This window comes from Trachemys scripta, chromosome 4 (genome assembly GCF_013100865.1).
Source record: "Trachemys scripta elegans isolate TJP31775 chromosome 4, CAS_Tse_1.0, whole genome shotgun sequence".
NCBI lineage: Eukaryota > Metazoa > Chordata > Testudines > Emydidae > Trachemys > Trachemys scripta.
The window spans coordinates 122831383-122844555 of NC_048301.1; the positions used below are offsets into that span (position 1 = coordinate 122831383).

The 13173-nt window shown below is 40.2% G+C and overlaps 1 protein-coding gene across 4 annotated transcripts in view; it reads right to left on the reverse strand.

Moving 5' to 3' along the window:
• Positions 1-13173, reverse strand: part of SRGAP2 (SLIT-ROBO Rho GTPase activating protein 2) — a 203406-nt gene that overhangs the window by 125360 nt on the left and 64873 nt on the right. Inside the window, exon 1 of one of the 4 annotated variants that reach the window (XM_034767148.1) lies at positions 1001-1237. The exons of the other annotated variants lie outside the window; for them this stretch is intronic. Coding sequence (XP_034623039.1) covers positions 1001-1046 — 46 coding nt within the window. The 5' untranslated portion in view covers positions 1047-1237. Of the gene's footprint in view, positions 1-1000; positions 1238-13173 lie in introns of those variants that run through there. 4 annotated transcript variants of the gene reach the window in all.

Consider the following 13173-nt stretch of genomic DNA (forward strand, 5'->3'; position numbering starts at 1 on the left):
CATTATAGCAGTGTGGCTTTGCATCGCTACTTTAGCACTAGTTGCCATTTAATAGCTTGAGATGTTCACAAAGTACAGGAATATGAACAGTCATTACGCTTAACCAACCAATATAGACTCAAACACACACCCCATTGCCTTTTGTGCCATGTATCTATAGCGATGATGGCTTCCCTGTAAATATTTTATTCCCCAGAAATATTGGTGAACATAGCGGAGGAAAAAAAGCCTGCCGAGGGATAAATTAGCCCTCAATTTATACCATACAAACAAATGGACAAAGACATACAGTAACAGTTCTCAAGAATTTCACATTGCGGACCTCGTCTTTTAATCAAGATCCTCCAGTGGAGGATTCCCCATTCCACTCTACCATATTTCCCACAGCTACAAGAGTGCTGGAATATATACAAATAGTATTAGGTCAGATGTAATGAGGTAACTTGAAATCAAGTCCCTTAATATGATGGATACAGCTGCTTATTACATCCCTCTCTCCCCTCATTTTCTCTGGGGCTTTACATTCATCTTTCCTCATTGCTCTGAGCTGTCCAAGGCACTCTGCTTTTATCCTCTTGTGCATTTACAGATTTGACCCTATTTAAATTTGCACAAGGGAGACTCCCAGCAGAGATGCACAGGAAGCAGCCACACAGGGTGCAGAGAAGAGTTTAAGTCTAGTTGGTAGAACCTTAAAGGGGAGTCGGGGGGGAGGGGAGGTGTCCTGGCCTGCAACAAGTTTCCCTTTATGAAACCTGATAGATGCTTCACCAGTGTTACTGAAGCAGATTCAGGGACAAGTTGGAAGTGCTCCATAAACCAAAGTTTAAGAATCACATGCAAATCCACATTAAAGTGATTGTCTTGTATCTCAATGGATGAGGCAGAAAATACAAGCGCTCTGTATCGCCAGCCAGCTGTACTCATTCCACCCTCCTAAGAAAGCTTCCACTGTTTTTTTTGCCCTGTTATCTCAGCAACTTAAGGAGAAATGAAATACCTTTACATTGACTGTTGTGCAGAAACAGAATTGCTGAAGTCCTCATGGCTCCACTTTTTATCTTTTACTCACACCTCTTATCTTCACTTAATCTGCTTAACTCCTGCTCAGCAAACAATTTGGCAGCTGGTTTGACCATTCCCTTTGTAAGCAGGGTGACTTACTATCTCAGTTCAGGTTTTGTTTTTACATCATTCAAAACATCTGCTTCCCCATAACTGCTTCTGCTGGCCACGAGTTATACAAAGGGGTAATTTTTTGAGAGTACATATTCATATAGATACTGTATCAAAGTGGAAAGTTACAGAATTTCCCCTCTCCACTCCACCAATTGGAACAGCTATTAAAATAATTCTCCCGCTGATCATCAGTTAAGAGGGAGCTTGATGACACAAGAGAAACAGTGACGTATGGCAATTCATAGAATTGGGAAATTTTCTGGGGAAATTCAGCTGCTTAGCAAGCAGAGACAGAGAACAACATCCTATGTCAGTATGATTTTAAAACCCACACTAAAAGCATCAGGGACCAGAGTTCACCTTTGTGATACGAATGCCCATTGAGGCATGCCTCAAAAATACTCAGAGATGCGTCTCCGAGGTGGAAGATATTTGCAAAATTTTAACAGACACCCTTGCTCTTCTACAGCACCTTGTCCCAGAGCATTTGAAATTACTTTAAAACAAAAACTACTGTGGCTCTTAGAATCCCTGGTATCAGTATTATCTCCGTTTGGGGACTGTAGAAACTGAAGCAGACAGCTCACGTGATCTGCTCAGGATCACACAGTAGCAACAGAACAGTGTTTCAAACCGGGGAATCCTGGCTCCCAGTCACCTTCTCTTTTCCACACCACGCTTCTACAGAAATAAAAAGGGCACTCTCTCTCCTTATGAGGAGTTTCTTCAATGATAATTTTTCGACTCTAAGTAGCTTGCACTGGAAAGCACAGAGTGAATCACACAGACATAACAATTCAGTATTCCAGGAGGAACAAGAAGCTAATGCTGCTTTTCACAGTTCAGTTACCTCAGCCATGTAACAGCACCGAAGTCTTTCCATGACATTCCCATCCCTGTCCCAGATGCCAAGCTATTTAAAATTATGAGACACCCGGGAAAGGATTGGGTTGGCAACAAAACAAAAGCAGCATCCCCAACACCTACCCAGATTTTTAAAAGTCTCTCACCCACATGTACTGGTCTTAACGGACAGAGCTGATTGAGTGACACGCAGAAAACTTTTATTAAAGCTAATATTTAAAAAAATTATATAATACACAGGTTAAGAAAAGAGTATCTGTACATCTGGGTATAGTGGTTAGATTATCCATAAATACAACGTTTGTTTAGAAACTCATAAGATACACATAGTACATAATTGGCAATAACCCAAATGTAGATAAATTTAATACAGTTTAGGTATTAGAATCCAAATACTTGGGTACCTCACTCATGAGAGGTTATACAGTTGGTTGTAGAAAGCAAATATAGGAATGAGTGTGGATTGTCCCTCAGTAATTGAGCATTTAGGATCGGATGCCCCTTAGTAGATATAATCCATCAGAGAAGTATTTACAGTTTCCCCTTCCCTGAAACGTCCCTCATGACTCCTTTGCGAGGATTGGTCCTCCTCACATAAATTAAAGACAACCAGGAACACACTAAAGCAGGGGTGGCCAACCTATGGCTCCAGAGCCACATGCGGCTCTTCAGAAGTTAATATTTGGCTCCTTGTATAGGCGCCGACTCCAGGGCTGGAGCTACAGGCGCCAACTTTCCAACAGGGTGTGCTCACTGCTCAACCCCTGGCTCTGCCACAGGCCCTGTCTCCACTCCACCCCTTCCCGCCCTCTCCCCTGAGCCTGCTATGCCCTCGCTCTTCCACATCCGAGCCTCCTGCACTCCACCAAACAGCTGATCGGAAGGTGCAGAGGGGGAGGGGCTGCCGGGGGACAGGAGGTAATGGGGGCCTGCTGACTTATTACTGTGGCTCTTTGGCAATGTACATTGGTAAATGCTGGCTCCTTCTCAGGCACAGGTTGGGCACCCCTGCACTAAAGTCAAAGCCAAGGACAAAACAACTGGGAAAGGGGGTCACCAGACTGAGGAGCTTCAAATGCAGCCCAGTCACCCATTAAGCAAGTGCATGGGAAGCAACTACATAAGACAACTTGAAAAAAAGTCAACAAGCTTTAAATTACAAATATGGCTTTGCCAGGATCCTCTCTTTCAAGTGACTCAGCAGCATAACAAAGACAAAGGCTGCAAAATGAACACGAGGCCACATTATACAGTAGACTGAAATAGTAATTTTAGATCCTAGGCCTTGTCAGCAATCAGTTTCTTAAAACAAACTCCCATCTCCCAAAAGGTATAATTAACTTATGTTTTAAATGTCAGAGTAAGACTTGCAATAATGCAGACATTTGGTTATCCTTTTAAACCGTCCAAGAGGTTACAGTTAAGGCAAAGATTATTGTTTAAATTCAAAAATTGACTCCACTCAGTTTCAGATTTTAACTTAAATCAAAAATCCACAGACAGAAGTAAAAACAAAAAAGGGCATAAAGCTAAAAATAACAAAAAGAAAATACCGGTAATTGGTTTTTGATTGGGCCTTTACTAGTCATGATATTAGTTGATAGTGGTGGGGAAGAGGAGGCACAGAGGGGGAAGGATTTAAGGAAGCCAGCAGAAAAGAATGACGGATTTTGAAAATACAGAAGAAATGGTGCAATGTGGAAAATTACACACACACACACACACACACACACACCAAGAATTAAAAGGCGAATCTAACATTAGAGACAAATATCAGAGTAAAGAAAAATTGGCTGGTCCCTTTGGATTCGTTAAGTGTGTTAGGTTCAACTGCTAGGCCACTGCTGGGATTTCAATGTTATGGAAATTGTATCTTCAGAAACGATTTCCAATCCATTTCTAGCAAGTTATTTAGATACAACCCTGATATTGTTACTGATTTCCCCAAGCTCATGGATTTCATGTGTTGTGTAGAGGCTGTGTGTTTCCTAGTTTATGGGTAAAAGGGAGGAACTCACCAGCCATAATATCTTCCAGCCACCCTTGCTGACAGGCCAAATTAAAATCAACCTTTGGTCCTTGGAGAGCCAGAGTTCAAACTGGCTACCATTGGTTTGGGCATTAGACAGAAAGAAGCATCATGTTCAGAGATCTGGCCTCTTGAACACAGAGATGAGCTGTATACAAACATCAGTAGCTAGCCTCAAGAGGAGGAAAGAGGCAAAACATACACACATACAACAGTCTCAGTCTGCAAATTTAAATGCCACCAGGTGATTAAATAGTCAAAACTGCAAAATTTTCCAAGCTAAGTCACACAATCAGAATTTCATCAAACAAAACACATTAACAGAACATGCTGACGACCCAACAGCAGCACCACACATCCCCTGGAGTCTAGGGCCTAGACCAGTGGTTCCCAAACTTTAACAACCAGTGAACCCTTTTCAATAAACTGTCAAGTCTCATGAACCCCCTCCTAAAAATGAATATTTCCAGGGATTTTCTAACTTTACCTGAGTATAAATTATAAAAAGAAGTGATCTTGGAAATATAAAATGTGTTTTTATGACATGATTACACACTATTTATTATTTATCATTACAGTATTTTTATTACATTATGAAAAAAGCAACACTCTTCCAAGATCTCACTTTCGTTGCTTGTATCACTTTGAATAAGCCTGTTATAAGACAAGGCTCCTATGTTTAATCAAGGAGTATCAGATGTGAAACAGCATAAAGGTATTTAAGAAGCCAACTCCAAGAGTTCCTCCTACACAAGCATTCAGGTCTTGAGCAGTCCAGGCAAACAACGCACGTTACAACAAAGCTCAAACTAGTTCTTCATAATAGTTTTAAAAACAATACTAGCTGCTTATTTATTTTAAAAACAGCAAAAAATATCCACCTCCCTTTCCATTTCTTATAAGGCGTTTTGAAGTCTCCTCAGTGTGATAGATATGCTTGCTTTGATCTGCTTAGTTCTTGGAAGTCCAGAGGCTACCATTGGCTACCATTGGTTTGGGCATTAGACAGAAAGAAGCATCATGTTCATGCTGCTTGCCCCATGCTTCCCGGGGTCCCTATGGACAGCTCTGTCCGCCATTAGGGATTTTTTTCCCCCAAGACCCCCCTGTAACACTTCGTGAACCCCAGTTTGGGAACCACTGGCCTAGACCACTGAGGTGGAAACAGGAAAAGGAGAGGAATGAAGGTAGTCTTCTGGTTAAGTCATAGGAATAGTGAAGAGATCTAGCTTCTAGTTCAAACCCTGCAGTACAGGCTGTGGGACCCTGAAAGAGGCACTTCACCTCTCCATGCCTCAGCTTCCCTAATCCGAAAAATGGGGATATTACTAGTTCCCTACCTCACAGGAGTAGGTAGTATTAATGTTTAAGGGGGGGTTAAGGTACTTGGATAAAAGTTGTCTGTAGAATTAGACACTTGCAGCAGTTTTTCCTCCTAAACTGCATTGTTTTAAACTGCATTGAGGTCATGGATGATCACATGAAGTTGAATAGTAGTAAAGCATAAGGGTAGCATAAAGTACTTTCTGTAAGAGTAGGGTTTAAGACTGGGTTTCAGATGCAATATTCCGTGAAATACTGAGTACTTTTTTTGCATGTACCTCAGTTTATGCTGAGTCATGAATTTCTTGGGTCTCTCAGATCTTACATAATATGTAGCACCACAAGGGCATTTAAAAAAAAAAAAAATGAAGAATTGAAACTTGAAGATTCCTGCTGTAAGTGCAGTTTTGTAATATACCAAATCAGATCTAATGGTCTGAAAAGTTCTTCCAACCAATGGTCTCAATGAACTTTGCACACATTTATGAGTTGTCCCTCAACACCCACGTGAAAAGCAAAGCATTGTCATCTATATTTCGGAGACTGAAGACAATGGGTTTGCACACAATGCAAGGCCCCACATCAGCAAAACACTTCAGTATGTGCTTGAAGTTAAGCAACTCAAGGTGCTGGCCAAGAATCATCAACCCCTATGCACCTCAAGCACTATGTTGGTGCAATGAAAGGCTAATTTGGACTGCCAACAGCATTTGACAACACATTGTCCATGCTCTTGACATCAATGAGGAAGGTATTTAATAAGAAAATATGGACTGAACTACCCCATACAGAGATTCACTGTTGTAAGCTCACTTGTAATAAATTTGGATAATTCTTAATGTGGGCAAAAGTCTCCAAATGGATTTCCATTATTGTCCTGCAAACACTGCATTGTGGAGAAGACCAGAGTTGCTACAAATCTAAACAAACGGTACATGCAATAACTGCTTTGTAAATACTAAAGCTAGCTGAGGAGTTGAAGCCACTGAGACTTTAATCAATACCATTAGAAATAGTACTTTTTAAAAGGAGGGCAAGCAGCAGCAATGTTACACAGTTTTCTTTGGATGAGGTACCACAACATTTTAAAAGGTTTCCCAATCTCTAAGTAAATAAATGTTCTGTGATAAGGAGTATAATGAAAGGACTGTGGTCACCTTTTAAAAACATCTAAAAAGAAATCTTTGCTTATACTCCAGACCTTTTTAATGCTAAAACTAAGTTAGTATGGGTCCAATATTGTAGTATCTTCCCGGGGTGGGAGGAGAAGGGCGCGATGCACTGTAAAAAAAAGAAAGCTGCAGACAGTTACAAGAGGAAAAGGAGTAAATAATCTTCCACGAGAAGAGTTCTATATCATCATTTCCAACAATCGTAAAACAGCATTCTAGGACTTGGAGCAGGATATCTGTTCTCTTTTCAGTAGAGATCATGCTGAATTATATTTGCAAATTCCTTTTATTTCTGCCTCTACAAAATATTTTGTTGCCACTGTTAGAAGGCAGTCTGCGCTTTGTAGATTTAAGTGATGGAGCACAGAACAGTTTAGAATTTGAAGTATAGTTCTATGGGGCTCCCACAGTGAAATAATTCAAGGATACTAAACATGCATGCTACCCCCCCCCCCCCCCCACAAACACGCTATTCTATAGATCTGATTTTACTATCCAAATGAATTTTGTATATCAATAGTTAAAGAAAAAATGCAATAGGAATCTCACAGACTTCAATATACATTGTAGTAAAATCTTACGGACAAAAGTAAAAGTAAACTTCAGTATGAATTAAAAATTGTGACATTAATTTATGTAACTAATTGGATCAAAACTTCACACGGACATGACCCACTAGTATGCATGAGACCAATAACGCCTAACAGTTCAAACCTTCAGTGCACAAGCAACATGCATGTTGTCTGCTGAATGCATCCTGGGATGTATTCTTGCACATCTAAAATAGCTGTGTTTTTGGAAGGTAAAGCATATTGTACATTATGCAATTTAAAGTTAGACAGTTTCAGATAACTTTTCAATACCTACTTGAGCTCCTTCCTACCTATGGTTCTGAGCTGTTAAACCACTGTCAGTACAGATAAGCACATTTTAAATTTAAGAGGAGCCACTCTGCCCCAACTGTCCTTTTTCTCTAAAGCTAGACTGGGACTGCTTGAGGCAGATATAATTCTAGGACTTCAGAGAGACTCTATTATCCACCAGACATCTTCAGTGACAGTTTGAAACTGTCCTCCTGTGATAGAAATTTGGAGAGAAGGCAACTTTTCTTCAAAGATTGGTGAGCAAATTATGAAGGAGAAAAATGGCATTTAATACAACTAAAAGTTTGAGGAAGCTCCCTAAGTGTTCCCAACCACAAGAAGTATAGAAGCAAACAATTGGTCAATTCTAAGCTGGGTTACAATAAAAAGAGGATTTGAAACACACACTGAACATGTTGAGCTAGCCTACACCCTGACTCTCATGAGGCCTATGAGGGATAAGACATCACCAGAATCTAAGTTTCAGTACAAATGTTCCCCTAAGGGTGGGGGAACTTTCCATTGGACATTACACAATACATCTCTGTGCAAAGAAGAAATAAAAAAAGCTTAGTTCCTTCTGGACAGAGCTACACAATGTTCTGGCAGGCTGCTCCCTACAAGACTGCACTGAAGTATAACAATCTCCCGTTAACATTGTTTCTGAAAGCAATCCTTTCATTACCATTCAACCTTCCAACTTGAATTCCTGTTAGTATCATTCAGTAAGACTAGAAAATAAATTATCTTTGATGTCTGGGTATTCGCCAGTTGGGCAATAAATAAATTTAGCTTGTCTGATGTTTTAGGGAAACTGCTTCAGCAAATGTTCTTAAAGCAAATGAGATGTTTTAATAGCAACTAGACAGCTCTATTAAAAGAGCCACAGTTAAATGCTTACACAATTGTCCAAGGAAACCAAAATAATGGGATCAGAATTCAGTACCTCCCCATCTTTGGGGAAGGGAAAAGAGGGAAGTATCTGGCAGCAATATTCTAGTCCTTTGAGTAGGGGCACTGGGAGCCAGGTGACAAAAGGTTCTAATCCTGATAGTCACTGACTCATTGCAAGATCTAAGAAAAATCCATCTACCTTGATATTATTTAAGCACTATGCTTTACCTATCTGTGCCTTAATTTTTTCATATGTAAAATTAAGATAACACCCATCTTCAGAAAGCACTAAGATTCTGATGAAAGGCGCTATACATCATTGCATTTTATCACTGTCACTTCATTTCCATATAGGTAGAATCCAGAACAGCTTCACAGATGTAGTCTGCATTGTAGACCGGTTAGGGAGGTTATCAAGTCATTTAGAGCAATAAATAATATTGCCTCATTCTTATATAGCACAAAGTTGTTTTTGACATTAACTAAGGGCAAAAAAAAAAAAAAAAAAAGCTACGAAAGCTACCAAAAATGTGCCTAGAAAGAACTATGCTACTGGAGATTTTGCCCCATTATATGGAAAACTCATTAGAAATACCGAGCATGTCAGGAGAAGCAGGAATATCCCTCATTAGAATTCTGGGGGCAAGAGCTACCAGAACTCAAGGATAAAATCACTACACTGTTAAATCCAGGACTTTCAAGTCCAAAATTTAGCACCACCTGAACAAATGAAGCCTATTACTTTTAAGTGATGAACATTAGGAGATGAATTATATATGAATATTTGGCTGAAAGAGGAGAGACTGGAATACAAAAGTAAAACTGGAGACAGATCTCAAGTTTCCACACTAGCCTCTAAAATGAAAATATAAATAAGGCCCTTGCTGTTATAACAGCAAGATATTCTCAGCTCACTGAAACGTTGCACTAGAAAGCATAAGCCGTTCACTTTCTAGCCTACAGAAATCACCATACAGGATTTCAATTCACAAGGGGATGCTTTGGCAGGGAAGGACCCATAAAAATAATTGAAAGAGAACTGGTTTATCTGTGGCTACTTACAATCCATATGTCTAGGCAGTTAAGATCTAAATGCCAGACAGTCTTATACAGGCAGAACTCCACTATTGATTTCTCAATCCAAATGGCTTTATTGTTTATATCCCCAAGAGAAACATTAATAAGTGATTTGGATTAACCAGACCTCCAAGGCTTTGATGGCCATGGAGAGCTCTTCTGCCAGTTTAAGATGCTTTTACTAGCGAGGTTCTCTGGGGAAGCTGCCTATTGTGACCAGCTTTCCTGTGTTACCTCCTGCCAAGTGCAAAATTACATAAAATGGCCCCAGCGTTTGAAGTTCTGTCATTAACAGGCGAAAAGCAACATCTGAGCATTCCAGAGGATTCTTTACCCTACTACAAACACACAGATATTAGAAAATTAAATGACTGGCAAGGATGTCTTTCCATAAAGACTATGCAACAGTCTGTGTAGACATGAAATGTAACTCTCCTATAAGAGGACACAATCAATGCACAATATAAAACCGCTGTCATTTTCTGAAGGTAAATCAAAAAGATACCACCACCAAAGCAGATTCCTCATGAAATAGGCAGCAATTTTCCCATTCCCTTCAACAGAACCAGGCAGCATTGGGAAGCTAAAGGGTTCTTAGGGGAGAGTTCTTGTCTGCCTCTCATTCTTGATAAGAATACAGCAACATGTGCATATGTTTTGACTCATCAGAACATGGGTAAATCTCATGAGCACACAAGAAACCTAGGCACCTACCTGTTCACAAAACCCCTATTTGCTGACGCTCATGCTTTGTGTTGTACAAAACATACCATCAAGACAGATTGCCTTACAAACTAGAAAGCAGGTGAAGACTGACAAAACACATGGAGTCCTGGAAGGTAGCGGGGTCATTTTAGGTCTAACAAAAATTCTGAGCCTGATCATTGTTTTTCGGCCCACACGCACATGCACACTTTGTTTTTATTTCATTTATAGACACTGCCGAAAAAGCAAGTCTTTAGGAAGGACGTGGAGTAGGCCAACGACAACAGCAGTGGAAGGTCCCAGCAACCTGGGATTAGGAACTTGTTCCATTCATCAGAAGCAACATGGAATAAGACAAAGACAAAAGGAGGCTGGTGATGGGACCCAGGCACAGGTGGAATATGGTAAGCAACAAGATACGTAGGTCAGGATGGAGTGACGTGGAGTCTTGAAAGCGACGATAGAGGTTTTGATTTAATACTGTGGGCAAGGGGAAGCAAGCAGAGCCACTTGGGATATCAAGGTTTGATCACTGGAAGACCAAGATAATTTGAATGATATTTGCACGGATTGGAAGGGAGGAATGTAATACATATTAGGGACTGGGCATACATGCTCGAGTAGTAAGAGCTCCTCTATCCTCCAGAGGATTAAATTACAGCCAACTAAAGCCATCTTATTTCTGAGTGAGGGCTTCCACATGCTGAGTAAATATGCTTTAATTTATGCATATTGACTTTACACCTTCAGTTGATTCGCCTTAACTTTGTCCCTGGCAGATGTGCCCTAAGCGGCAATCAGAACACAGAGGTGCGGTGCTAGTGAGACAGTCAGTTTACAGGAGCCACTTGTTTGTTTGGGGGGTTCTTTTCAAGTGGAAGGCTTAAGACACTGAGCAGCTTGCATTGGCTCTCAACCTTTCCAGACTATTGTACCCCTTTCAGGAGTCTGATTTGTCTTGCGTACCCCTGAGTTTCACCTCACGTAAAAAAAAAAAAAAAAAAAAAAATCAGACAAAAATACAAAAAGCGTGTCACAGCACACTAGTACTGAAATATGGCTTATTTTCTCATTTTTACCATATTATAATAAAATAAATCATCTGGAATGTAAATACTGTACTTACATTTCAGTGTATAGCATATAGAGCAGTATAAACAAGTCATTGTCTATATGAATTTTTAGTTTGTACTGACTTCGCTAGTGCTTTTTATGTAGCCTGTTGTAAAACTAGGCAAATATCCAGATGAGTTGATGTGCCCCCGGAAGACCTCTGCGTAACCTGCAGGGGCCCAGGGGTACATGTACCCTTGGCTGAAAACTATTGGAGGACTGGCTTTTTACCTCCAGGTCAGTGCGTCAAATCCAGCCCCAACCAACAGTGCAATTGCTATCCAGTAGCTTACAAGAAAGGATTTTGGGCTCAGCCTACCCCCACATCAGAAGCAACACCCATATTTGTAGAACCCAGCAGCAAAACCTGCCTGACATGCAAAGAACTCCAGAGGGTTGTGACATTAGCAGGGAAGGTGGCACTGCTGCTGCTTGTGTTAAAACCTTTCCTAAGGATAAAAGGCTTCAGTTTCCAGGGGTGTCAATCTGCCCCCTTTCACTAGCATTATATTTACTTAAAAGGAGAAAAATAAATAAGATACCAGAGGGATGTATGTCAAAATTGAAAGGGAGAAGATTCCACTCTGTGATAGCGCGAGTCTGTTTCCTTGAGTAGGCAATAAAAGTGCTTAACCATCTGACTGTCTCTTAACTTATTTGGGCACACACAGTAAGACAGCAGTGAGCCTCGTTAAAAACTCCCACCAAAAAGCATCCTGATCTGAAGACTAAGTTAAACAGCAGCTGCAAGGGGAGGCAGACAGGTCAATACCAATGTCTTCCCCTGTCCCCCCAAAAAATCTCTCCCCCTCAAAATTTGACATTTATATTTCAGATTTGTGGTTTAAAATACTAAGCACTTGCCCAGAACTGTGTTATACCCCAGTTAAAAAAAAATTAATCCTCAACATTCCTGTAAGCAGTATTATACTAATTTAGACGGGGAAACTGAGGCACGGGGTTAAGCAGCTTGCACAAGGTCATACAGTAAATCAGTAGCAGAACTGGGAATAGAAGGCAGAAGTTTTATCCCTTTCTCTGTTCAACGAGCCACAATATCGCCTTTGAGGAAAAATTTCTAACGAGTACAGACTATATATGTATGATTTATACCCAGTAGCACCTGCATCACACTAGGTGTTTTGCAAGCAACCAAGGCAGCATAAACCCTTATTTAGAGATCTCCAAGGCTAAAAGTGGGCAAGAAAACAGAGCTGGGAAGGGGAAGGAAATAAGCACACAGTTGTGTTAAATACAGGTCAAGAAAATGACATAGAAGTTACTCTTCAAATATGTCAGCTAGCAAGTTTATCATAGGACTCAAGATAGATATCTATGTCCCTCCAGAAGACCCATATGGAAGACGGAGGGCATTGTAGATGTGCTCAGGAAGACTGTTTCATGCATGAATGCACAAAGTCATTTGGGGAGCAACAACCCATTTAATGTTTTCTTCAATTTTTTTTCAGAGAGTTTTTCCTTAGCGCTTGAAGAAAAGTACAATTAAATTCACATGAATTTAATCATCTTTTTCCATACTAATATAGAAAATGCTGTGCTAGACTGCAGATATTTCACCAACAGAGTTGTTGGTGTGCTTGAACAAATGCTTTATTTTTCTGTACTTTGCAAGATACACACTAATACAGCACCGTGTTTTTCCTCCAACCATATTCCAGCTACACTCCCCAGAGTACCTGGCATATGTAGGCATGGCAGAATTGGTGTGTTAGTTTCATCAGATATCAGTGTTTAATTTTAAGCATTTTCTTCTATTTTGATCAATTTAAATTTCCACAAAGTCAGACAACTATGTAGCATCAGACAATGGGGGGGAGGAGGGGTTCTCACACAATTATTTAATGACAGAGTCAAGGAGTTAAAGCTTTATAACCATTAACACAAGTTGTCAATGCCATGTCAAAATATACCAAGTAAATATCCTTTAATGAAA